Genomic DNA, 27,358 nt, shown 5'->3' with positions numbered 1-27,358 from the left:
TTTGATTAGCTGGAGTAGAAAAATAAACATTTATTATACAAAGCCCCTGCAAATGGACAAGGAGTACTACTTTATAGGTTTTCCAACAACTTCAGCGTGAGCTGTTTGTAGGCGACTCCACTCCCCGCATACTTTCCAATATACCCCTGGCTCAGGATGACTTCACTGTTAATGTAAATAACGAAAGGAATGTAAAACGGTCTCTACCTACTCCCTAGGCCAACGACCCTTTTCATATTTCTTAAGGCTTCCCTGGCTTTACCCCTTCCTTCCCTCGGACAGGTGCTCCCACCAGTTTCCGATGCCCTGCTGAGGCTGCGAGGCCGCACCGTGAGTCAGCACAGCCACAGCTGCACAGCCCGAGAGCATCGTCCACGTCTCAGGTGCTGCCAAGCCCCTGAGAAGGAATCATTCTTCTACCCCCCGAAAAGAGAGGACCAAAACCAAAACACAAGTCAGCCCATGAGCATTTGGGGTGGGTGATACTCGTGTTGGATTGAGGGGAGAAAGAAGGGTGGGGAAATAATGCTGGGGCTGTGAGGTGCCACAGTAACTCAGACTGAGGTATTCTTCATCTGGAATCAGAGGAGAGCAGCTGCCAAGGCATTTAGGAATGCACTTCTCAAAAAAAAAAAAAAAAGAAAAAAAAAAAAAAAAAGGAGGAGGGGTGAATGCCAGCTCATGTTGGCGCTCGACCCTCGCCTCCTGAAAAAAATTAAGTTAAAGGACAAGTAGCTGTTATTGAAAGTTGTGTGTAAGCCCTTCCAGACGCTTGCCAAGTGCTGGCAGAAGGCAGGCCCTGGGCTGCGCGGCGAGAACTCACATCTTTACTCATTTTCGTTATTTTTGCCGTGAAGGACACAGCCCCGCGGCAGCAGCGGGCACCTCGGCCCCGGCCCCGGCACCGCACCGGGGGCTGCGGGGCGGGCCCGGCCGGGCTGCACGGGGCGGGGCCGGCGCCGGGGCCGGGGCGGAGGGAAGGAGGGACGAGGAGGAGGAGGAGGAAGTGGAGGCGGCTGCGAATAGCGGGCAAATGGGGAGCTGAGCGGCTGCAGCAGCACCGCGCAGCAGCAGCACCAGCAGCAGCAGCGGAGCCGAGCCGAGCCGAGCCGAGCCGAGCCGGCAGCGGGGTCCGTGCAGGCGGGGTCCGTGCAGGGGGGCGGCCCGGGCTCGGCACGGCTCGGCTGGGGGACAGCGGCTTCGTGCCGGCTGTGCCGTGCTGTGCTGTGCTGTGCTGGCGGCAGGGTCTCGCCGTGTCCGGGCCGGGCTCGCTGCCCGCCGTGCGGGGCAGGGCCTGCCGCGGCCGGCTCGCTGCGGCGGCGCGGCGCCGGGTCCTCCCTCGACAGAGCCGTCTGATCGCTCTCCCTTTCTCTCTCTCTTTTATTTTTTATTTTAAATTTAAAGCCGTCGCTCCGCGGACGCCGAGTGCGAGCAGCAGCAGCGGCAGCAGCAGCAGCCGGGGCGCCCGGCACCATGCAGACCTTCCTGAAGGGGAAGCGGGTGGGCTACTGGCTGAGCGAGAAGAAGATCAGGAAGCTCAATTTCCAGGCCTTCGCCGAGCTCTGCCGGTAAGCGGGCGGCACGGCGCCGGGAACGGGGCCTGCGCCCTCCCGGCCGGCTGCGGGGCGCTTCGGGGCCGCCCCGGAGCCCTGCCCGGCCCCGCTCGGGGCTCGGCGGCTCCCGCAGCCCGGCCGGCCCCGGGGCGAGCCCGAGCGGCGGGGGCAACTTCGTGCCCTGTGTCCCGGCCCCTCGGGAGCCCGGCTGGAGCTGGGACGGGGAGGGGGCGGCTGCAGCGGGGTCCCCGGGCTGCGAGGGGCTTTGGGGAGCTGCAGCGGGGCTTTGCCGGGGGAGCTGCGAGGATCGCACGCACGGTGCGTTGCACAACCGATTTTATTGCTGGAGTGGAAGCGTGAACTTCATATGGGTCCAAGGTCTCGTGACACTTGCATTATAGCCTCTGAAGAACAGCTTTTTTTTCTTATTTCATTCCATTACTAAATTTATATCAAGGGTACAACATAAACTTTGGTCATTGAAAATGTCCGAAGTCACCATTTTCATAATTTCTGCAAAGTCTGCTCGGACTTTGTAGAACACATTTTCTAAGACTTCAGGTAGGCTTTATTAAAGCATGTCATGCTAAAACCAGCAGCGCCCGCATTCTGAATTCGTGCTGGCAGCACTGGTTCTTCTCTGCAAAGATGAAGGAGGCACAAGAAGCAGGAAACTATTTTGAGAAAGCAGCAGAAGCTTTTGCATCAGCTTGTGTTCTTGGCATTCGGTCTCTGCTCTGTCAAACCTCAGCAAAACTTACCAGATTTTCTTAAAATATAGAAAGGACCGCAAGTTCTGGTTTAATGTCTTTTTAAGTTTCATGTGGTTCTCCAAACAAAATACTTCCGAAAGAGTGATGCCAAGTTTTGAGCCTGCCTAAGCGATTTTTTTTTCTTTTTTTGTGATGCTTGAAAATACGCATTAACCTCTAATAAGTGTTAGAGAAATGCTGTTGTTACGGCCTTGATGTTTGGTATGGGTTGGGTTTCATAAGCAGAAACTAAGGGGAATCTTAGAAAGTACATAACTGGTTTCTCATAGTTAATCGCTTTTTATTCCTGTTACCATACGCAGTACTTTATGTTTAGGAATCTCCTAAGGTGACTTTCTGCCCTCCGCTGTTCTTGTTTCTCTCTTTGACTATGTGCTTTGCTTTACTTTCTCTACTTCAGAAATTCTTTATGCTTATGTTTCATAACATAGATACACAATTTCTTTGTGTATTGTACAAATTTATTAATAGTTTTAAGTCCTGGCAGTGCTATGAAAATTGACCCCAAAGTGTCTCTCTTGCTACACTTTCCCAATTTTGTGATGCAAATTAGGCTACCGCACTCTGTACAAGCTGAGGTTGCTTTGAATACCATTTGCAGATGTTGGATAGATATGTCCATTTAATCATGCTTCAATTATTTTCTTTTAAAAGGCATTTAGTATTAGTCTGTTTGTAGAAGTGGAGTTAAGTGTTGGGTTTAAAGATCAATGCAGTTGTTGGAGCAAGTTGCTCTGTTGCCTATCCTGGTAACATCCAATGATACCAGTGGGAGGCCCCATTCATTTAGGCAAAGATTTTGTGTATTTTATGAGTAATATCTACTTGATTACTTGCGTATTTATATGCTTGTATTGCGGCAGAAAAAGTAGTGCCAAGCTCAACATACATCTTACCAGAAATATTGTGCATAGTAGGAAACAAGGCAAGTGTACTCATTCCTGTACAGTGATTCATGCATTAGAGTGGACTATGTGTCTGTCTGTCTACTCTATGTATTTTATGGTGACTGTTACTGGGATTTTATTTGCCTGTTGCCTAGGGATATACTTTCTGGATGACTACAAAGTTCAGTTTTGTTTGTACGAGTTTGCAATGAAGCAGTTATATAACCCAGGAAAGTAACAGAAGACGCTTAATGAACTCCTCAAGTGTGCTGTTTTTAGACCCGGAGTATTGTTGGGATAAGAAAAGTCTTCAATTTTTTTGCAGTCTGCCAGCGCAGCCAGCTCTAGCGTGAGGCACCAGTGCCACAGAGGGATTAGGGACAGACACTTCAAAACCAGCTTGAGCCATCCTCTGGGAGACGGTCTAAGTACTGAACAGCTTTCCTAGGAGTGGTTTCAGGTTTTGTCTCCAGCAGCACTTCAGAACTGAAACATTGTGAAAGACGCTAGCTGAAACAAAATGTGAGTGAGCAGCGTGAGTGCACCAGCAGTGAAGGTGCTGCTCTGGGGCACAGGCAGCCCTGTCTTCAGGTCCATGCTCTGCAGAGACGGGGCAGGTCCCTTAATGTTGTCCTGGTGTTTGCATCCAGCTTTGATGCCCAACCTAGGCTGGGGTTTGGTTAGGTTCCCTGTTAAATTTTGGCATCTGAATCCTTCCAAGTGGTTTTGTGAAGAGAAAAAAAAAAAAGGAAAAATTGTAGGCGCCTGCTTTCTGTTTTGTTTGTTTGTTTTTAATTTTTGCTTCGTGATACAAATCTCCTCAGGTGCGTAGGTCTGGAACAGCCCTGTCCTGCCTGACCGCAGTGTCTGGGACGTTTGCCTAAACTTTGTATTCACAAGGTAACAGGCCTTGTATTAAGGGCCGTCAAGCTCACCTGTGCTTGTGGTCCTCACTGCGGCACACCGGCGATGTCCTGCCAGGGCTTTATTCTTCCTGGAGCATACAGCCTTGTCTGTGCCTCCCAGACATAGCCTGAGGAGATGAAAGCAGTGGCCGTGGTGGTACCTACATCTGCGTTTATAGCCCAGGCAGTGGTTCCCAATTTGAGTTGCGTCCCAGTGCAACCCTTAATGCTTCCGCAGCCCCGGGGCTGTGCTTGGAGAGCTGCTGACCTGGAGGACAGAGAGCTTGCCTGGGGAAGCTGGGTTTGAGCCTGCAGCCATTAACTCCTGAGGGAGGCTGAACCTGGGGCAGGGGCTGGGCTCTCTCCCGTCCTCCGTCTGGACCTGCCACCACACCACGGGACAGTCACCCTGCTTGTGTCTGGCCTCTGCTTCCCACACCAGTTTTCAGTTCCGCCCAGCGACTGCTTTCTGCCTAAGCTGTCTGCACAGCGAGGCTTCTGCGTTCCTCGGCGTGCCCTCGCCGGTACCGTGACGCTCCCCTGCGAGCTGTGCGAGCTGTGACGCGGGGCTGAGGCCTCTTGCTGCCTCGCTCGATTTGTTAGTCAGGAGGCGATCAAAGAAGCTACTGCTGCCAAGCTGGCCCCTGCTTTTGAGTGAAAGCTGCTAGGTCGCCGTGCTTTGTGTCGAGTTGGGTACCCCCTGCGTGCTGCCATATGTGCCGCACCTGTGCGGCCAGGCCCCCCGCGGCTGTGGTGTGGAGATCCCTGGCCTCTGCGTCTCCCGCCTGCTTTCCTTGGTGCGGCATTCAGCTCCACCAAGGCATGGCACCGTTTCAAAGCTTTAGGTAGCTGGCTCGTGGTAAAATGCAGAGTATCTGTGGCCCACTAAAAAGTCAGGCGAGGTTTCTAAGGGGCTCCTAAGTGAGAAGTTAGGAGCGTGTGGTATGAAAATGTAGTTCTGGTGTTGTCATGTGTCCTGCTGCTGAAAGGAACAGTTCCACCTTCTTCCAGCTGTTTGGCCTCATCCACTGTCTCAAGCTGGTTTTAGTGGTTATGCAGTTGGCAAAAACTTTCAGTCCAGCCTGTTCCCTGCTTCTCCTGTTGACGTTGAAATTATGGTCTCTCTGCAGGTGCGTGAGCACTAGGGCAAGCTCAGGGAAATGGAGATGCCCTGCTCTATTACCGAGGTGACAGGACTGCGGGGTGAGCTGCAGTTTGTGGTAAAGGCTCTCGTACACCACTTTTTTACATCTGTAAAATATGCACAGATGTACTGCCAGGCCTCCTTGCATGTTGTGAGTAAATAGACTCGTGCATTCATGTCATATGAGGAGGGGCAGCAGTAGTAGTACAGAAAAATGTGCCTATCTGTTTGAAAAATGAGTTGTACATGTTTGGCACCAGTTCAGATTAGTGAGGTGTGGCCGTTTACAAGGGGCTGTTGCCTCTATAAAAGCCTCCACTTCCTTGGTGGCTGTTCTGTGTGTCATCAGTTAATATCGCCTCTTTGGGGCCACGAAGATGTGAGGCAGTAAGGTTATGGCTGTGTGAGTAAGTTATAGTTCTAGAAGGTGAAGTGACATACCCAAGAGGAGATAATTTAAAGTCACCCCATTAGGAATGAGAAGCTACTTCTCAGTTATTTGGGGAAAAAGCATTCACATGTGCAACTCTTAAGTTCCCATAGTAGTGTGGTAGCTTTCCTGTGTAACTGTGTAGGTACTGAGTCAGTTTATCCTCTTTATAGTGTGTAGAAAATGAATAGCAAAGGAGTTGAAGAGTTGCCTGAAGATGTAATTTGTGTCATGATAAATCCTGCAGATTGACAGACAGCAGGGCTGTGCTTGTTCATCTTAATGTCCAGATTATTTATGGTCAGATTTTATTGTGCAGTGTTTTTTCACCAAAGAGTTAGGGCCTGGAAGGAACAATTTCTCAAGGAATTCTAGAAATTCTGAGAAAATGGAATTCTGACCATAAAGGAAGAAAATGTAAGTGAACTAATAAAGAATACCTTCTGGTAAAGCCTTGTCACCTTGATCTATAGAGAGCAAGCTGAATTGCCAGCCCACCTTGAGAAATCATCCATGACAAACTGACTGCATTCGTTGACACATGAAAGCAAGGCTTCTTGATCTGCTTTGGATTCCTAGGTGCTACCTGCTGCTGAGGGATGTTCTGAGACTTCAGCCTGTATTCTTGGATAACTACCTGCATCAGTTCAGTGCTTCTTGGTTTTGTTTTTTTGCAAGGGGATGCACTTTTCTTTTGGTGTGCAATTCCGGTTAGAGCTTTTTGTACTGAAGACCATTTGATAGTATGACAGATCACTTTTTTTTTTTTTTTTGCTTTTAATTTAGTTTGTTGTTATGTTGAAGCTATTCTGATGCTGCTACTAGATCAATCTGCTGAACACAGCATCCAATGATTTTTTCTTTATCTGGCAAAATAGTAGTATGTCTTATTTAAATTTTTTTGTCTGACTTGATCTTACTCTTTCTCATGCCTTTTTTTTTCCTCTCTCTTCAAGCTAAGTTGGTTCTTCAGCCTGCTTCTTCCCATTTTGTATCTGTGGTAAATAGTTAAGCTGTCTTTTAGCATGTATCAGAAGCTATTCTGTTTAGTAAATCAATGCTAAAAAGCATAAACACTGCTGTCAGTGCTATAGGTTTGTACAGCTCTTTTTCTTTTCTAGACTTTATACGTGGCCCTTTTTGAAGCACAACCTGTGCATAAGAACCTAAATATGAGCTTTGAGATAGACTTAAGAATAGTGCTGGTCTGAGGGCATTAAATTAATCCGTTTCTTTATATTGCAGGCTGTGAGGTATATTGCATATATATATTTCCAAGAAGAACTTGGCGGGGGGAGGGCATGTTCTTTAACCCCAATTCACTGTAAAGCCCTAAATACAGCTTTTTAAAAATTCATGGCTTGTGTCAGTTAACTTTTACATTCTTAAAGGCCATAAAATAAAATGTATGTGCATTGATCAATAGCTCCCATTGTTGCTTGTGTTAGGCTGAAATACTGTCATAGAATGGCTTGGGTTGGGAGGGACCTTAAAGACCATCTAGCTCCAACCCCCAGTGGATATCATGAGAAGCAACCAGAGGCAGGATGGGTGGGTATATTTTTTTGTTTTGTTTGGTTTTTGACATCAGCTCTAACAAAACCTTCCAACTAGCTAAATGATAAAATTTATAATAAGCCATGAAAACATGTTGAGGGTAGTAGTAAAAAATGCATGTTTCTTAGAGGAAAAGGTCAGTGTGTTTTTGGGTTCCTGTTCCTTCTTCCATTAGCTTGCAGAGGAGGAAACATGGCATCCCAGAATAACTGGGTATATGTGCATTTTCTCCCTCAGAGAGCCCTGACTGACAGGCATCCCTCTCGCAAAAAGCTTTCTGTGTTAGGCCTGCAGAGCTGTTTCATGGGAACACAGCACCCAGCTGCGTGGCAACAGAGGTGGCTGTAACAATCACAGCTTTCATGGCGACTCGGTGTCATGATCTAGCAATCATTTACCTTGGATTCAGGAAGTCTGTGTCCTCCCTGCGGTACATCCCCTTACCACAGCCTGTGTGAGGTGATACGCAGCAAGGAACAACAATAACCTCGTCAGGTGGCAGAGAAAGATCTGGATTCTTCTGCAGATCACAAGCTGAATATGAATTGACAGTGTTGCCAAAAAGCAAATGTCTTGATGGGGTGCGTGAGCTGGGACGTGGCCTGCCAGGCACATGGCGTGTCCACCCTGCATGGCGCTGATAAGGCTGCTACTTACCCTGCCTTTGGTGTGGGGCTCTGCGTTTCAGGGAGAAGGCAGGTCAGCTCTAAGCATCCACGGGAGAGCACAGAGAAGGATTGGAGCTGTTGGAAATACAGTGAATTGTGCTGTGGTATTCAGCATGAAGAACTATCTTTGGACACTTTAAAAAGCTGTTGTAGGGAAAAAAAAACATGGTGTACTCCCTCATTCCACTGTGGGTAAAGCAAAAAAATAGTGAGCTTCAATTGTACCAAGAAGGAGGGATGCTAGGATTTGGAAAAAGTACTGCGGCTGTCTTGGTAGGCAGCGAAGTTTGTTGCTCAGAACTTCTAAGAAAGGTTTGGACAGACATGCTGGGGATGACACAAGCCTGTAGTCCTGTTTCAGGGCAGAGATGCTGACCTCTCCTGATGTCACAGCTTTGTCCGATCTGTAATAGGTGTCCAAGTGTCTGAAGGTATCCAAGAAACAGTTCTTTGTGTACCTTAAGTAGTCTGAAATCCCTTTACTACTTCAGCAGTCATGACGTGGGAAACCTAGAGGTGAGGTCTAAATGCTTTCAGCTTCTTAAAGTATATAGGCTCAACCTGAGAGGGGTTTCAGAGCTGCCTGCTGAAAGTGTTTGCTCTGTTTTAATGTATTGCACTTGCAAAGCATTGATTGACAGCATATCTCATGATGTTGGTCAGATTATGTGCTATTTATCTGGAATTTGACACCTTTTGGTGAGGTGACATTCTTGAACATGTTCCAAGGAAACAGGGAAGCAAAGCATTGTAAAAGACTAAAATAAGCATGGTAATAGATAAAATAAGCACCTGTGCTGGGTTCATCCACGCTGTAGGGCTGTGAAACAAACACTCTTCTGTATGTTATCTTTTTCTCATTTTTGAGTTCAGCGTTCAGTCCTTGAAACAGTGCTTTGTTTTGTACTGATGGAATTCAGCTCCCTTCGGAAGGAGTCATGCCCTCTATGTGATCAGGGAGGAAGCTGCTGATGTTTCCCCACTGTCCAAACAAGGCACAAATACCAGCTAGTGTTCTGTCCCTCTGCAGAGAGAAATCGCCGCTGGAAGACAACCATGTACTCAACCAATGGCTTTCAAAATGATTGAGTTTCATTTTGGGGGTAGAGGGCTTAAAACTTTCGTAGTTTTCATTCTCCTTCCTCCTAACTGCAGTGTTTGGGTTGTCCTGTGATCGCTGCTGATGGCAGAAGGATTCCTGTGTCTTGGGAGGCAAAATGGAAGCCTGTCTCGGGCTGCTGTGTGAGCAGTGGGGTGGCTGTGAGTGTGTTGAGGTCTTGTGGGGCTCCTGGGGACCTGCTGTGTGCAGTGGAGGAATTCATATTTCTAGGTCTAACTGCGCTTTTAGGAAAGCAGCTGGCAGAGCCAGGCTGGGGACTTGGAAACAAGTTCAGTTCACGTCGAGCTGTTTAATCCTGTCCCCTCGGATACCAGTTGGTGAAGGCTTATAAGCGCATCTCATTTTATGTCTTGTCACACACTGCTGAGTCATGCTTGCTTGGAAGAATTTGAGGTCTGTCCTTCCTCCTCAAAAAAACAGATTGTTTTTTCTCTTCATCACACTCCTCGCAGGCTTTTCTTTCTGCCTGTCAACAAGCCGTCTTCTGCCCTTTCCCTCTGTAAGCGTCAGGTCTGTGTATTTGGTCTGGGTCCCCAGGCGTTGCCTTGTGAAACGGGATTCTTCCTGAAGGAGAAAATACTTGAGATGTGTCTGTAGCAAAAGACAAAGTGATAAATCTTGAACTTTGAAGCTGGGCTGCTGCTGGCAGTGTTTCTGAAGCCCCGTGTTAGCCCTGTCAGACCATACTACAGACATGCCTGCGCTTTGAGGGAGCTTCTGCTCCTTGCAGGACATGAACAGGCTGAAACCCTGCTGCCTCCAGAGACCTGGCCTGGGCGTTGTGGCTGTGAGCAACATCGCTGTCCTCTTTTGAAATCCTGTGTTTTAAAGTGCTGGTGACTTTTTTCTACTTCCCCCTGCTGTTGGGTGGGACGGTGCTGGTGTAGCGCCTCTCCTCGCAGCAGGAGATAGCCCAGAGGGCTCAGTGGCCGCGAGGTGTCCTGCCTGGCGTGGTGCTTGGCAATGCCTGTCACTGCCCGGCCGTGATAAAGTTATCTGCGTGCTGGGGTAACTGCTTAGCAGTTGATAGAACAAACGATGTCTGGGGTGATTAATGGCGCTGGAAGGAAACGATATCACACAGGTCCACTTGTGCCACTCCTTCGCCATCTGCGCTGGCAGAGCGCGGCCCTCCTTGCTCCCTGCCCCTCCTGAATTGCTTCGGTGGTTCCACGAGCTGCCATGATGACTCTGCTTGTTCTCTATCTCCTCAGCCTGGTTTCGTTACCAGGGCGGAAAGTGTCGTCACTTGTACAGCTGGGTTGTGAACGCTCGCCTCACGTAGCAATACACCGAGCTCTAATGAGCCTGGTAATGGCCACCCAAACCCAGCCAGCTATGCTCCTCGTACAGCTGCCTGTTGGTGCTTCGTCGGAGCCGTTCCCTGCTGCTGCAGGGGGCCCGTATTGGTGGAGAGGGTCTGGCACGGTGCCTGGTGGTAGAGCAGCCAGCACGGGCACTCTCCCCACTGGCCTCTGAGGGGAGACAGGGTGGTGGGGGATCACAGGGGGTCCTATGGTCCTAGGGGATCACAGCTCTGCTGTGGGGTGGCCTGGCGTCCAGGCCAGCCAGCCAGAGCTGGAGGTGCTTGGAGAAGGAACGAGGCACAGCACAAACATCTCACCTTCCCCCTGGCAGAGCCTCCTGCCTTCTATCAGCTGCTGGTGGCTGGAGGCTCTGCTGGCAGCAGCTGTACCTGTGATGCTGTGTTCAATAGCCACAGATGGCCCTGCTCTGCAGAAACCTATCAATGTGTTCTCTGAACTTGCTTTCATTTCTGATATCACAGGACTGCAGAGAAGGTATCAGTGTGTGTTGGCTACTCTGTAGTTTTGTTGTGACTCAAACATGAGCAAATACAAAGTTGCTTCTGTTTTTTTTTTTTTTTTTTTTTAACCTGTAAAGGAGGCTTAAAATAAGTAATAGCTACTATCTGTGTTTATTTTCCTAACACACCCTGACTCTTGATCAATAAAAAAAATCATTTCAGTCAGAAAGACATAAGACATTCAGAAGTTCTTCCCCAAAGAGGAGGGACTTCCTGGCTAAAAATACAAAAACTTGCAAAAGAGGGAGAGGAGGAACTAGCAGCCGGGTCCAGCTTAGGGGCTACCTTCTGACTTCATCCAGTGCTCACTATCTGTGACTCACAGCTAACAGTGGAGAGTTTTGGGGAACCTAAAACCCCTTTGCAGGCAGAGAGAAAAGTGCCTGACCAGCTTACGTGGTCATGTAGCAGAGGGACACTCTCTGAAAGTGAAGTGCAATATTAGGGCTGCGAAGTGACACGAGCGCCGTATCTCTAGCCTTTATGCCACATGTAGAATTAATTTGCAAATAAAAACTGTTTTCTGTCCAATATTGAAAGCATGTATTTTTTTTTCTGTTTTTTCCTGTTGGTTTTCAGTTAATGCTGCCTTTCTGTAGCTTCAGGTATGTATTTTAAGAGTTGTTTCAGCTCAGCATTCTTTCACGCAGTTGTCTAAAATAAGTTTGCTTTAAAAACAGACTTGAATGGAGGGGAACAAAACAGAAACTAAGAAAGCCTTCTGTTCTGATGGAAGGCTGATGGGCAAATAAAAAATAGCACTTGCAGTTGCTGACCTGCACCCTGGACCTGGCAGGAGAGGGGAAGGCACAGACGGGGAGCGCTGTTATTGCCAGCGCTCTGGGCCAGAGCAGCACGTGCTGCACAAAGAGCACGTGGCAATCGAGCAGAGCAGTGAGTGGCCTTTGTCACCTGGGAGATGTTTTCTTCCAAACTTTGCTGCCTCTCAACGGTGGTTTAATCCATGGAGATAATGTGTTCTGTGCTGTGCCTTTAGCTCTGCCCAGCTGCACTGACCCCAGGTAGGAGCTGGGCCTACAGGAGGAGAAGAGGCTTGCTTGCAGGGTTGACTTTAGGGCTTGTCATTTTGGAGTTACATCTCCTTCTGTCCCAAGGAAGAGATCAAAGTCTATGTTGGAGTGAATTTTGAAGAGGGTGCATTTTCTTGATGTTTTTCTTATCCTTTATAGAACCAAAATTTTAGCATGCTTTGAGGGATAGAAGTACAGGCTTGTTGCTAGACAGGGTGTGGACGCTCCTCTTTCTTTTTCTTTCTTTTTCTGATGCTATTTTAGGCTCTCAGTTCTCACAAAAGAACTTGTGCTTTGAATTTTGTTTCACTCACAAATGAGTAGAGTGAAAATCTTTGGCCGGCGACTTATTACCAAGTTTAAATTGCTTTTGCATGGCAATAACTTTGTTTCAAGAACTGTCTAGCTAGTTCACCTGATTCCTTCCCTAATGCACCATGATCATAGCTTTGTTCTTAGGGTATGCTGTAAGGCATTGATCTTCTGATCTTCATCACTTTGTTGCTTGCTAGTGAAGGATTGCTTGTTTGCAAGTAGTAATTCACCTCAAAGTAGAATATTCTTGAGGATTAGGACTTTTTTTTTTTTCATTAATAACGCTCAGTCTTACTATTGTCTGGCCTAAATGTAATTTAAAGATTCTTTTGTCTATCTTCTCCTTACAGTAAAGCCAGGCTCTCTCTGTTTCTGGGTATTTTAATCGGACCAAATGGATCTCTAATGTATAAGCTCAGCCCTTCCTGAGCAGGCTCTGGAGAGTGGAGAGGGCTTTACGTGACTGATGCTTGTCAGCTGCTGTGTTTTAATTGTAAAAGTTCCTCAGACACTGGTGGGATGGATGTGAGCCAAATTGGAGTCTGCCTTTTGGTGATGCTGGAAGGAGCCAGAAGTCCTTGAATAAGAAAGACCTAGGGCCTCTCGGGGCGTTTTGTCCTTTCTCCCTGACTAAAATAACTGTGGGGGCATCGTACAGACCCATGGGTGCAGCAGGCTGTCGCTTCCATGGGGACGGCGCAGACCATAGTGAAACCCTTTTTTTCTCATTTTTGTGCTGTTGTGCTACTGTGTCAAAGAGCTTCCTGATCAGCATAGTACAGCATCTTAGCTCACAATAGGTATTGTTTTGAGAGGGTTGGCACAATGTATTTGTGCTGTGATTTGATCTCTCCTTTGTCTCGAGTAATCTGTTAAAATGTAATGCTTAATCCTACTCCTTTTTGGCAGGTTTTCCTCCACTGTTGTTACAGAGATAATAAAACAGTGTAGCTCTAGTTGCAAGAGATCACTGAAGAAAAACAATGTTCTGGGTTGTTTCTTCTGTGTTTTTGGCTATAAAACAGAGAAACTGTGGCCACACTGGAGGCAGGAGGCAGAGTAGGTTGTGCTGTCAGACTTGCTGTGGCTGCTCTTATGTTACCAGGGAGCTTTCCTGACTCTCCCTTGTTCCTAGAGTTTCTGTGAAAAAGGTCGTAGAACCAGACAGCACAGCTTTCTTCTAACAAAAAAATTGCTTCTGAAACCACAAATCACGTGTAGAACACTTACTCTATCTAACATGTACTTTGACAGACAAAGAAAGGAAAATCATTTTAAGCTTTGGTACCAGTGGACTGTGGAAAAGCGTACTTCCTCCCTGCCCCCTACCCCAAATTACACTAACTGCAATTAACAGACCTTAATTAAAATGCCTGGTTTGTAGCTCAGCAAAGAATTTAGAAACAAAGTTAGTTATTCTCAGGCAGCTCTACCACAGATTTTGTCTTGGGCAAAGCTGTTTCCTGATGTGTAAGACCAACATCTCTATACCTGTTGTTCTGTAGTTCAGTTGGACAGCAGTCAAACTCTTGGTCCTAGTGCTTATTCCTAAAATAGGAATCCTTGCACGTGAATTAGGCCAACACACTCAAAAGCTTCTGCTTGTGGAGGTGCTGAGTTCCCCTGATCCCACTGAGAGCTGAGGACACTGCGGACCTAGGCCTGATCCAGCTCCCTCTGAGGCTGTTGGAAATGTAGTTGAATTCTTTGGGAGCTAGGTAGACCTCGTTCTTTTTTATTTTTATAATGGAAAATTGGAGAGTCAGGGACTGAAATTGAATTTGCTCACAGTGGCATGAATTCAATGGTACACCTGTGGGCAACGACACATGGACCTCTGCTGCTGCGTGCTCGTCCCTTGTTGCACCATAAATAATGAGAGTGGGCACTCAAAGGGTGTGATGAGTGGCTGGGTAGCAATGAATGATGGCCAAGAATCAGAAATGTGGTAGGTAGTAATTAAAACATGCTACAGTGATGGCATTGAATGCCTGCTTGACCCAGGGAAGTATCTGCTAGGGTGATCTGAAATGCCTCTGTAGCACCAAGTAGAGTAGCTGAGCTTCCTGTTCCTTGTTAGTGCTGCTGCCACCTTGCCTTGTGTTAACTGCGCTGTGGGTGTGAAAACTCCCAACAAGAATAGATTTCAGCACACTTGCTGCTGCTGGTAGTAAAAGTTGAAATACAAAATGTTTATTTGTGGAAAATGCACGTAGTCCACGTAAAATCTCCCCGTTCCATCTCATCCCTGTTTAAATCAAAGAAGATCCCCAATTTTGGGGGGGCCGATGCAGGCAAGATGGAGCAGACTGGCGGTGCTATGAACCTTACAGCGAGGGAAGGCTTGTGCTGCAGAGTGGTTTTGGTAAATATTGTTCCATCTTTGAAGCAGTAATGTCTGCGTTGGGCTGTTTTCAGCAGCCAGTTTGGCTTCAAAGAGATAATTATCGGAGCCTTCTCTAACAGCAGGGATGAGGGCTCCTTTTTGGTAAGGCTCGATCTCCTTTTGATGAAACAAACTCTATTAAAGAGTTAACTCCCCCCATCTTCTATACGTCTTTGTCTGAATGTGAAAATTCTTTCCCTGGCTTTTTTCCTCCTCTCTAACAACGTAAGGAAATTAAATTGTTTATTCAAAATGTCTGATGTCGGTGTTGGACGCCCACATTGGCTCGGGAACTCGGAGACATTCCTGCGAGGCAAATCCCCAAAACCTGCGAGGTGGCTCTTTTCTGCTCTGCTATAAATGTGTGGTTTGACTGTCAGGGTATTTTTAAACACGCTGCCCAGACAGCTTTGAAATATGAATAAAGCCCTAAGTATACACAGATGAGCTGCAAACAATTGAAATGTGTTTAAATACTTGATCTCTTCCACGTATTCATCAGTACCTACAATTGGGGCGTGGGGGGGCGTTAAGGAAGTTTTTGAATCGAGGAATGTTCTCTGATCCGAGGGAGAATAGAGAAAACCCTCTTGAATTGAGCATTGGCCTGGCAATCACAATAGGGTTTGGGCTCTGTCGTAGGCTTTATTGTAACTTAAGCAAGTCAGTGAATTTCCCAGTATCTTACTTCTTCCACCTGTCAAATGCAGGAGTAATAAAAACACATCACAGTGCTGTCGTATGGCTGAGCTGGTAGCAAATCGTTAAGGGACTATTGGATTTCAAAGGAGACAGAGTGTTTGTTACTTTATCTTGATATTATCAGCAGCTCTTCATTCACATCTGTTGTGAGGCACATTTCAAAATTAAAAATTCAAGGCATTGAAATTCCACAGTTCCTCATGGATGGTTTAGTGGTGGACTTGACAGTTCAAGGCTGGGCTAGGTGACCTTAGGGGTCTTTTCCAACCAGAATAGTTCTCTGAAGTAACCTTCAACACAGTTGTTGGGGACTGCAACCTGTTTTAAAAAGTTTTAGCCCTCTTGATTGTCTCAGACAATTGTCTATTTAACTGGTAAACGTTTTCAGTTCATCGTATACAGATTAAGTGACCACTCGGCTTTTGCCAAGCTAAGATCTCATCTTCCTGCATTGACTTTCTTAACCCAGTCACTTCAATACATGCTGACGGTGGAGCTTTGCTTCAAAGAGCAAAGAGGGAAGGAGCCAGGAGGCTGTGTAGCAATCCCCTCCATCACAGGCAGTGCTGAGGGTTGCTTTCTTGATCACGTTTCTCTCTGCTTCTTCTGGGGGTACCTGAGTTCAGAGAAGGCCCCACAGCCCTGCAGACACAGCTGTGGCTGCTCTTCTCCAAGTACGTCCAGAACCTGACAGAACACAGGAAACGTGGAAACTTGGAAAGCTGCAAATAAATGTGAGCCCGACCCTAAGCCTGCTACGGCTAATGGGAGTTATTTTTCATGATACAACAGTTTACCAAACACAGGAACTTTGGGAGGAAAAAAACCTCTCATAATACATGGGTTTTTAATAGCACCTTATCTAAAAGGTGCTGTGTAACTTACTCATTTAGCTGTGACTTAAAAAAAAAAAAAAAAAGTGCTTTTCAGAAGTGATTCATTTTCCTTCACATCTTCAGAGTTGTTTACTGTGACTGGCTCTTCAGGAAGTCTTTACTTCTTTGTGTTTATTATACACAATTTTACTTGTAATAAACATCTGAAAGACTTGACTGATTGGTGGCTGAGGCTCGTATCAGACGTGGGTAGCAGCCTGGCTTTGTCACGCTTATTTAAAAATGAAAAGATCAGGTACTCGGCAGCCTTTTTTCTAAAGGAAGCTACTGCTCACCATTGTACCAAGAAACTATTTTTTCCCCTCTAAATGAGGCCCAGAATCTCCTAGGAGATTTTAAGACTGTATCTTTTCTGAGAAATAGGATTATTTGGTGCATCTTCTAAAGTGATGCTTGAGCAGTGTGGTGGCACCTCCTGGAATGAGCAGTGCTCGGGGCTTCCTGCAGGTGAGGCAATAATCTGCACTGGGTGGATGGTGGAGGAGTCTCATCTAAAATCCCAAGTGAAAATGAGGAAGGCTGTGAATTTGCTGTAAGTGAAGCTTAGTATTTTTAAAGGGGGTTCTGCTTATGTGGACTGTCTCATCTACACGACTGTTGCAGAACACGGTGCGTTCAGGTGACCTCCCTGTGTTACTGAAAGTTTAAAGAAGTGGCCTCAGTCATAGGAGAGAAGAGCCCCACAGAGACTGACGGCTTTTTAGGACTGTGCTGCAAGGCCCTGTACCTCCTCTCCAGGTTGCTTTTCAAACAGGCTAGGACTGACGGTGTCGCGCAGTTTCCCTCAGGAATAAATGTTCTTGACGTGGTAGACGTTGCCTTTGTCCTTTCTGTCTCCTCTCTCCGAGGTGTGTTTGTTTTGTTCTGTGTGTGTGCATGCAATGGGAAGAGACTTCAGTGTGGTCTTTTCCTTTTGGCTGTCAGCTGTAGCGTGGAGAGAAGCCTTGCAAGAGGGGATTCAGAGCAGCATTCAGGCATTGAGAGGAACGGAGTCAGTGCTTGGGAAATCTGTTAAGCTACTTATTCAAAAACATCTTAGAAAACTTCTGTGTGGCATAATTACTGAGAAGTAGATGTCATCTGTTGCATGCTTGTGTAAAACGGTATGTGGCAAGTGGAGGAGTCGGTAGCTGTAATACCACCACTACTGCGATCCTGAGGTGTGCGTGTGGGAGGAGCGCTTTCCCAGTAGGCTCACTTCCAGACAAATCCGGTTAATCCCTCAGTACTGGTGTCCAGTGATTTACAGTGATCTTGCTTTTAGTGTCATGGAATCAACAATGGAGTTAACCCACATTAAATCAATCAACAATGCTGTTATCCCCACTAAAGCAGCATGGCCTGTAGCGCCTTGAAAGGCCGCTTTGATAAGGCCCTGTTGTGAGAGGTGGCAAAAATCAGAGGACTGAGCATTTAGTTCTGCCTTGTGGGAGTGGTTTGAGTGAAAGTTGTTTGCTTCCAGGGGGATCTTATTCAGGATAGAAACCTGCTGTGTTGATCCTAAAGCTGCCTGGTACAGCAGCAGCTCTCGGCCTTACATCTCTGTGGGCAGCACTTTAAGGAAGAGCTCACAGCTCCTCTGCAAAACCCAGAGGAAAGGTGAGAAATGGTAGCTCTGCGTGAAGTGTCTGCAATGGCAGGCATCACCCAATGCTTCTGCTGCCCATACAGTCCTGGCACGTCCATCATCAGTGGAGGTGCCTGATAGTTAGCAGCAGAAGCCTGCTGTACCTACTGACACTACTAGAGACGTGCAAGAGCCCTGATGCTTGGCTGGGTGCCGCTAAGTGACAGTGCAAGAAATGTATTGCTGTAGGGGGATAAAGACAGTAGACAATGCATTTTGAGATATCCTAGTATTGGGGCAGTGGAAAAAAGTGGGAAGAAGTTTGACCTTTATTGTATTCTCTGTGTAGTTCTCCCTCTCTTGTGGGAGGCAGAGCTTAATGGCAAGTTCAGCGCGCAGGTTGTCCTTAGAAGCATCTGCAATTAGTTTGTTGTTGGGGTAGGATGCAAGACTGGCTTAAGGACTTAGTTACAGTGAAATATTTTACAGACAAATGCTTGAAAGAAAGAAAACTTTCTGCTTTTAACAATATTAAAACTTTGTTTTGTTTTTTGACGTAAGGGCTTGTTCATTCTTTCTCAGTTCATAGCCTTAAATGGCCAAAAATGCAGTTTTAGATTTTTCTTTCATTTCCTAATTGTTTGTCTGTAGACTTTTTTTCTTTGAGATGTGAGTAGAGAAGTTATTCTTCACCGGAAAAAGCCTTCCTGAAAAATTCTAGTCACGACCTTGCTAGCATTTTTTGAAGAACACCACAGTGTGAAAACAGCGGAAGAAAATCCTAAAGAAATGGTCTGTGTTATCTTTCCAGCACTGCTCCTGACTGAACAACCATAAGTAAGAAGGGGATATAAACAAAGCTGTACTGCATCTCTGCAAGCGGGGTCTGTAGTTTCAAAGTGCTCTGGGGCATGAAGCTGCTGGTGTGAACTCCACCTTGAAATTGGTAACCCGAGTGGTAGGCGTTGTGCCTGACCAAAACGCTGGCCAGTGCTTTCAAACTTGGCTTCAGACCTTCAGCACATGAGCAAAGATTTTGTTGGGTCCGTGTCAGGCTTCCAAAAGGGGTTCTGCTGCAAAAATTGAGGCTCAGCCTTGGTGCTGTCAGGCTGACACTGCCAGTGAGCTGTGCCTTGGGGGCTGTGGGATGCTTGGGTGTCCACAGTGGTGCTGGGCTCCTCTGGTGCCCCCCTTGGGGCAAGGATCCACACCTGGAGGAGCGTGGAGGCCAGGGGGAGGAAGACTTCCCTTACACGTAGTGGGCGATGATGCTAGAATTCAGTGGGGAAGAAAATGTAGGTAGTCAAATTGTTCTTGGGGGAAAACACCCACACCATATTTTTATACTGGCAATTTTTTTTTGAACTCTTACTTTCTCTAATTAGTTTCTAGATAATTAGGGGTGCATTCCACATAAGATAACGCCTGCTTATGGCCTCTTTGAGCGAGTGCAACTTTCCCAAGGTTTTGATTATCTTCTTTTACCAGCCGCAACTTTTTTCCATTTCTGAGGGTTGGGAATGTTTAGAAGAGGAACGCTTTTGTTAAAATGGAATAGTTTCTGCGCTTCAGGTGATGCCTGTGCGTTTTGCAGCTTACTGTGACATCTTGGCCGCGTGCTGACCAAGCAGGAAACCCTGCAGGTCCAAGTGCAGAGCAGATAACATCTGCCCAGCACCCGGGTGCAGTCAGCAGGGTGTGCGGCTGTGTGCAAGGTCCTTACATCATGCTGGGTGTGGAGCAGCTTCGTTCTTCTTCACAAAACGTGGCTGGCTGCAAGGATCTGACATGCAAAGAGCTGTGCAAATGATCTGCCTGGGAAGGTGGCTTCTTGCAGTAAGAAATCCTGCTGCTGTGGGTAGATGTACGTGCTGGTGGGGTGTAAAAGCAGATGCTCAAGCAAGGATTTTCTTTTGCCTTCATGAACAAGAATTCCTGCAAACCTGAGCAAATAGTGTATTTATGTACTAAGAGGTACATGCATGCATTTTTCTGTGTAGAAAATCCTAATCTTATGATGTGGTTCGGTCATTCTCATTAACTGCTACTTGATAGATCTTGTCTAAGCGACAGCAAAGGAGATGAATGAAAATCGCTTTCCTCAGTGGTTGTTGTTTTTTGAGGACCAATCTAAGACATCCAGAGTTTTCAACAGCTGTTGAAGGTAATCTGTAATGTGGACTTTCCCCCCATGTATTATTCTTCAAGTCCTTGTATGTATTTTGGAATTGCAGCAATTTGAAAGCTGTAACCTTCCTACAAGCCACTTTATTTTATGCTGATTGTATCTCCAGTTAACCCGTGAAATAATTCTGGCAATATCTGAGCTGGATCCTGCGTATGACACCCCAGTCAAATGTCCAAGCCCAAAAAAGAGAACACGGGCAGTTAACCACATGCACCCAATGATGAAACCAATCTGCAACAGTGGAGGAATCGTCGCTTTCTCCTTGCCCTGCGCTATGCGGTCACCTATAAGCTTAAAATCCCAGTGTGTGGCATAGCATCTCTGGAGTCTCTTATCTCTGGTGTCTGCAAACAAAAGAAGTGAGCAACGGGGAATGAGTACGCTTGTCCAAGGGAAACTTGTTCTGTGATCCTGTTTAATCAAACATGTAATCAACACTTAATCAAACATTTAATCAGTGACTTGCATTTTTCCTTCTAATTAGTTGCTGCCAATTATTGGGATTGAAGAGTGAGTTTTGGGGCGGAGCTGGACAAAAATAACCAGAGGAAAGCAGTGAGCTCTCGCTGCGCCTTTGTGTCTGCCTCTGCAGCTCCTGCCCAAAGGCTGCATCAGCTGATGGTGTCCGCCTCCTTAGCAGTGGTAAGGACAGCGGTAATTTGTTGGGCTAGAATAGAAACAGAATTGTTTAAAAAAAAAAAAAAAAATACTATTTTTTTGGCTTGAAGAAGTTATCTTGAACTCATCGGTGTGCTGATGGCACTGGTGTTGCAATGGGGAGAGGCAGGTACCAGGGAGCCCAGGGAGCTCCATAAAGGGAAATGTGTGGAAGATGCAGGTGAGGTGCTGGCCTCGGGCTCTTTCTCTGAGAGGGAGAATGAGAGTATGAGTAACGGCGCTCCTGCATGGTTCTGCTTGTCCAGGCAGCTTCTGGAAGATCTAGAGAGGCCCGTGACATTGCCTCGTTCCTGGCTATGCAGTGTGGCAGAGCTCCCAGCAGAGCCAAATCTGGGCTGTGATGAGTCCTGGCTAGGAAAGGTGATGGTGTTCTGGGGTTGTGTAGCAGCTCCCGTGTGCCCCATGCCGAATCTGGGAAAGCTGCAGTCTTAGAACACCTCAGCTCGGTCACTGGTGGAAACGATGGGTGTGACAGCTGCTGTCTAGGATAAGTTACGAAAAAGCAAGGGCAGGATTAATTAGGGCACTGTGCGGGTGTGTCTGCCTGAGAGAGATTAGCAGCAAGAAGTGCTGTGGGAGGTCAGAGGTGTGGGGACAGTGTGGCACGTGCTGGGTGTCTGAGCCCGAGGAAGGGCACTGAAGGTTGGGCAAAGTGGTGCTGGCAGAAGGTTGAAGCTGACTGGGAAAAATTGCTTGGTTCAACAAGATGGGATGCTCTAAACTTCCTGTAAGCCATCAGGATTTGTGTTGAAGAACTTCCTGGCTCTGTCGCTTGTTTTTGTGTTACGGAGGGATGTGTGTTTGAGTAACAGCTTGGATCAAAACCAGGTAGTAGCTGTGCCCTGTGGCTTATGAAGTGGGCACAACAGGCACGAATTTACAGATAACAACCCGGGCAAGGAATTCTCTCCAGCCAGGGTAGAGATTTCTTGGAGATGCTGTTCTGCCCTTAACAGGTACAGAAACTATCCTGAGTGATGGAGGTTTTGTTTTGCTGCCTCATCTCTGCTCCAGCTCTCTTTTGGCTGATCCTACAGATAGGGATCCTACATCCCTCACTGCCAAAAGCTTCTGGTGTGTTCCTATGAATCTTCTTGACCTACATTGACTTGATATTATAGGGTTGGCAGCAGTATGTTGTACATGTGCTGCATTTCCAACTCCTTAAACTGCAGCCCTGTCTAGTGAGACTGGCAGAAAGCTCTATTCTCTTATCTGAACTTTTTGGTAAGGCTTTTTCTTTCCTCCCTCTAATGGTCACATCAGCTATTAGTATTATTCTGCATGCCATATAATAAAAATAATCCCTTAACTTGTTGCCTCTCAGTTTAGATCCTTTCTCAATGCTAAGTTCATGTAGCTCGCGTTTTATTTGATTTCCAGGATCGTGTGTAATTCATGTAGATCACCAGATGATTCACTGTGGCTCTGTCAAATGCTGTCCTGGTTCTTCTCGGGGAAGTTGGCTGCATGTCAACAAGCAGGATGTTTTGAAACAGTACGGTCATGGCTTGTTGGAAGCCAAGCCTTCATTTTATTGCAAGCCTCTCTAATGAGGCTTCCAAATAAAGTAAAATCATTTTTTGATCTGTGTTGGTGTAAACTCAAGCAGAGGAGTAGGTTGCAGGGGAAGGAATTTCCCGTTATTGTAACTGTCATCTGAATCAGTTCAAACGCAGAGAAACAATCCAATTCACTTTGAATTTGTACCACAAATTTCCTGATGGACGCCTTTTTCTCCTCAAAGAGGAGATGATGCAGCAGAGTGGCACTTCTCACATGCAGTTGCTTTTCTGTCTGCTGCTGACGTGGTTCATACAGAGTTTGGAGGGGATAGGACAGGGTGGGATGATGAATAGCAAAATAAGCATGAAACCCACTTTCAGATGAAACTGGGCTGATGGAAATGCTTTTTAGCCAGCCATTAATTTTGGCCTAAAGAAAAAGCCCTCTTTAAAATAGTGGCTGCATTCAGAAAGGCCCCAAAGTAAAGGCTGAAGCATGAAATGCTGCTCAAAGGGAGCAAACAAAACAGGAACTGGCTGGATGAGCTATGTGAGCCTGAGCCGGTGCAGAGTTTGGGGAGGAAAGATTTCTAGGAACCTCTCCTGCATTAATTGTTTCCTGCAAACCCTTTCCGTGGGTGTCCTTTTAACCTGATGAAACACCAGACTGGTAGCCCTGGGGCTGCGTGTAGCTGCCCACAGTGAGCTGTCCGCACGGGCTCTTGTTGTTGGTTATGTCTGAGTAAATTACTTACTCTGGTTCCATGCATGAAGAGGGAAATCTGTTCGTGTGTATGCAAACAGTGGTCACTTGGTGAGTGCCGGAGACAAGAAATCACAAATGCTCTCAGAGCTAATGACGCTTGAGGGAGACTTGGTGTCTGACTTGCTCTGTGCTGAAACGCTAGGGCCATCCTTTATGCAAAAAAAAAAAAAAAAAAAAAAAAGAAGCAATCAGGTTTCTGTAGCGAGCAGACATGTTCACTGTCTTAAGTTTCTCTTGTTTGTATAACGAAGCTTTGCATGGAGGAAAAAGCCCCAGACACACATATATCTTACTTGAAGCCTGGCTGGAAATGAATAAACTCCTTTTTGCACGGCAAGGTGCTGAGCTTAAAGAAGTGTCTGATTTCTGCCAAAAAATGCCCAGTCTCTTCCAGAGATCCAAGAAGTAGAAAAAAAAAAAGTGTATTACACATTTCTCATGAACGTCTCAGTGGGTGTCTGGCCTATGTAAAACTCCTAAGAGGTTTGTTCAAGGCCGCTTGCCAGCGGCTTGGGAAGCTGCAGAGGAAGGTGAGCATTTGGTTTCAGGGTGGTGGAATAAAAGCCACTTCCAAATGAAGGCTTGGTGGGTGCTTTACAGATGCACTGCTCAGAGGGATTCTGGTCTAGGAAGGACAAAATGTGGATAACAGCTCTCGTAAATGAGTGCTCCTAATAGTTTGCTTTCCTGGGTGCTTTTGCGGGTAGCTGTGTGCAGGCTCCAGCAAGAAGATTGTTAAAGATGACCGCCACAGGTGCCTAAAGCTGAGAAAAGCCCTGAAAGGGACAGGTTCTTAGGGGGCAATTGCCAAATGCTTTCAGAAAGTCTGCTTACTGTAGGCTAAGACAGATGGGGCAATCAGAATTGTTGTGTGACCTTGAGAGAGCAGCCCAGCTCACCTTTTGCCTGCCTTTCTCTTCTGTTCTCTTTCCCCTTCCAAAAAAAGACAGCTGCCGTCCGCAGAGCTATGCCCATTTTAGGTTAGCTTACCAGATGTGTTGCATTTCTTCAGCGTGAATTCCGTGTTCAAACAGAACAGGGAGGCATTGGGAAGGTTTATATGTAGGGCATGACGTCAATATTTAATCTGAAAGGCGCTCTCTCTCGAAATGGTGAGATATACGGACAGTTAGGTTTACAGGTAAATGCAGATATCCATGCTCTGAAGTTTAAATGCACTAATGAAACAACTTTCTGGCTGTCCTAATACATGTCATGATTCTGTGTTGTCCCCATGAAAGGAGAAATGCGTGCTGTCTCTGTAAACCTCCTCTCACCTTGTAAGAGCCCCAGAGGCCCTGAGTGTATTTATTAGCCCAGACACGAGCGGCAGCTGCTTTAATAAGGAGACGCTGGCAGTTGTTACAGTTCTGAGAGAAAGCTGCTTATGAAATATGCATGCAGGTTTTACAAGCCATGGTGTACACGAGTTAAAAATTAAAAACTATATTGAAAAGTAAGTAATTTTATGTTGGGCCATAGTGAACGGAGAGGCAGGAGCCTAAAGGAAGCTCCAGAATAAATGAAGACTTGCTTGCGTCTGCCCTACATGTTTTATTTCTGAGAGCTGCGCTCTGTCTAGATAGAAATCTGTATGAGCACCATGATTTTGGTGGCCTAGAAAAAGGGCTTCCACAAAGGTGGGGTGGGGCTTTATCCCCCCTCACTTTGACAGCCTTACTCTGCTGGGATAAAAACGTGTTCTTCTCTGCCCTTCTCATCCTGTTTTTCTTTGCCAGTCGGAACGGACCTACACCTCAGTCTAGTTTTTTTCTCTAGTACAAGATCCCCCTGAGGCAGCCTCTAACTGGCCAGCTCGGGAGGCTTTGGCAGTCAGCAGCAGTGTGGGCTACAGGAGGCAGAAGCTGGCCGCATCCTCAGGCGAGAGCTGCAGTCCGCACTGAGCTACGTGCTGCTGCAGAAAGCCGGCTCCTAGCACCTCAGCTGTGGTGTTTAAAGGCAGGCGAGGCTCTGGTCTCTGGACAGTTTTATAGCTAGGTAGGCTGGAGGGCCTTGGTTCAACTCCCTGCACGTTGCACCAGCTCTTGTCAATTCTTAGTTCCTGTTGCAAAAGATGTGGCCTGTGAAAGGAGGCAGGCAGAAGGCTCAATCAGCTCCTCTGATGCTGATCAAGGGTTTACTGGTAAAGCTGTTTTGCTCAAGAGTGGTACTGCTTGGAAGCAATGCGGGGCCAACATAATTATGGTGGAGTTTGGAGGAGTCGTGCTTCAGCTGACTTCAGATTTGATGGTATCTCAGCCACAGAGCAGGCGTTTCACTAATGCTTTTTGCTAGTTTTGCTTGAGAGATGTCTGAGCATAAAGTTATGACTGGCTTTTGGGAGCTTCAGCATGAGAAACGTGTTAGCTGTAGGCACAGGAGCTTCAGGATATTTCCTAAGAGCAAACGTCTCCAATTAGCTGCCAGCAGGGTTGCTGAGTGTTTCTTTAAATTTACTGCTCTTTGTTCCATGTTACAGTTCGTGTCCATACGGTGTGTGACCATCCCAACTTGTTCACTTTTTGGAACAGCATTGTTCTGTCAATCCTTTTCAATCCCGCTTTGCACAGCGGCTTCCCGTTACATTGTGCTTTCTGAGCACGTCGTGTGCGCTTTTACTTGCAATGAACAAGGTGATGAAACGGGCTTCTCTGAGCAGCCAGTGAGAGCGCAGTTTAATGCTCTGTGCTGTTTGGGATGGAGGGCCATTGCTTTGAGTGCTGGCGTGGGCTCGTGAAATTAACTGCTGAAGATGATTTCCTCTTAGGATTCCACTTAAATTGTCATCTGGAAAACTGAAAACTCATCTGCTTATTAAAACTCAGCTGGTACAGGCAAGAAGTGGCAAGACCCCTTACCGCTAGCTTTCAGCCTCGAGCAGTTCTGCCATTACCAGCCACAATGCTGGTGAAAACTTCAAGTCAATGTGAGTTTTCTGTTCAGCTTCAGTCTGGGAGCCCTTTCGTGGCAAACCTTTCAGTATGGCTTCAGTTTCCTTGCATTCCAACTCAGTACTAGCAGAACAAAGAGACAGTAATGTTTGCCTTCCCATTTCAGTATAATAGCTGTTAAGAAATTGGAAATAGGTTTTCCTGTATTTCGGCAACATCTGGAAATCCAGAGGTAAACAAATTACCCATCGGCTAACTAATGCACCTCATCAACGAGAGGACTGCCCTTCTTTCCCAAATTGTGTGATGATTCCCTTGACGAAGAACACCTGCATACTTGATTTGCAGGGCTCCAGTGACAATGGAGAATGAATTTTTTAGGATCTTCTTGATAGCTAATGACTTACTCTGTGATACAAGAGAACAAGAACCTAGTAATTTGTGACTGCTGGCTTAAACTAAGTTCAGAGGAGGTTTGCTAAGAACAATACAGAATGTAAATTTTTAGAAGTTTGGATTCAGAGAATAAAATCTACTCTTTAATACTTCTACGGTTATAGTACCAAGTTTTATCAATGCATGCAGAAAACTTCTGCCTCAGTGTAACAGTTATTTGCTCTCCAGTGCCACAATATGTTCAATTGTGCAATGTTTTTCATATTATAAACCCTTTTGTGTGAGGTTATTTACATTTTACAAATGAAAAGTGCGATGTGTCTGTATGTTTCTAGAAGCCTGTGATAGCTTCTAAAGTAAAAGTTTAAAATATGTGAAAGATGAACTGTATCTGTCCCCAGCAGCAACACTCTTCTGCCTTGTGAGTGTGCTGCCCCTTCTCAGGTGTCTTTCAGCCATCACCTGTGCCTTGTGACCTTAGGAAGGCTTTTGAAAGGGAGGGGTCATGTGTTTGCTTTTTGCACAGGGTCATATTAACAGTAGGGTGATTGGGGTCACGGGGAGACAAAGGGAGCTTGGCAGAGGGAGGACGTGTATGCTCTCTGCAGTGCTTAAAGAGGCTAAAGAGGCAAGCGGTTTATCGAAGCCAAAGAATGGGGCTGGAACAATTTAGCATGCAAATCTGAAGGACTCTGACCCTTAGGAATTATGTCCTGTAATGGAAGATGCAGTGCCAAGGCAGCTTGGTTTGAAGATGATTTTTAAGAAGTTTATAAAGACAGCACATGGTGTGGCTGGCTGCCATAGCTGGAAACTGGGTCTGCTAACATCTGAAGGTCCCCCTGGTGTTGTGTGCCTGTGGTTGAAGGCTAACCCCTGCATAATTGCTCATAATTGCCATCAGGTACTAAATATGTCTTTGAATGTCTGCTAGGATGAATAGCTCGTTGTCTTTAATCATTTTCTGTGCAGCTGTTAATCATTCCTTCTTCCCACGATGGCTCCTCAATTTTTTTCTTAAAAGACAGTGGTTTTGTGTCCCTGCTGGGAAAACAGTGAGCATGGGCTCCCAGACCTTGGGGTCACTAGTTTCAGGAAGAATGTCCTGCAGAGGTCAGCACCACTGATGTGTCTCGAATGTCCAGTTTAAACAGAAGAAAACAGAACCTTTC

General features: G+C 46.5%; 1 protein-coding gene across 1 annotated transcript in view; it reads left to right on the top strand.

Moving 5' to 3' along the window:
* The first annotated feature begins 1,031 nt into the window (after positions 1–1,031).
* Positions 1,032–27,358, top strand: part of ITPK1 (inositol-tetrakisphosphate 1-kinase) — a 140,332-nt gene continuing 114,005 nt past the window's right edge. The window contains exons 1-2 of the mRNA XM_084287305.1: positions 1,032–1,130; positions 1,405–1,568. Coding sequence (XP_084143431.1) covers positions 1,474–1,568 — 95 coding nt within the window. The 5' untranslated portion in view covers positions 1,032–1,130; positions 1,405–1,473. The remainder of the gene's footprint in view (positions 1,131–1,404; positions 1,569–27,358) is intronic.

Source organism: Netta rufina (assembly GCF_964035555.1).
Source record: "Netta rufina genome assembly, chromosome: 5".
NCBI classification, from domain to species: domain Eukaryota; kingdom Metazoa; phylum Chordata; class Aves; order Anseriformes; family Anatidae; genus Netta; species Netta rufina.
Note: the sequence above shows the minus strand (reverse complement) of the source record. Positions and strands in the feature narration are given on the sequence as shown.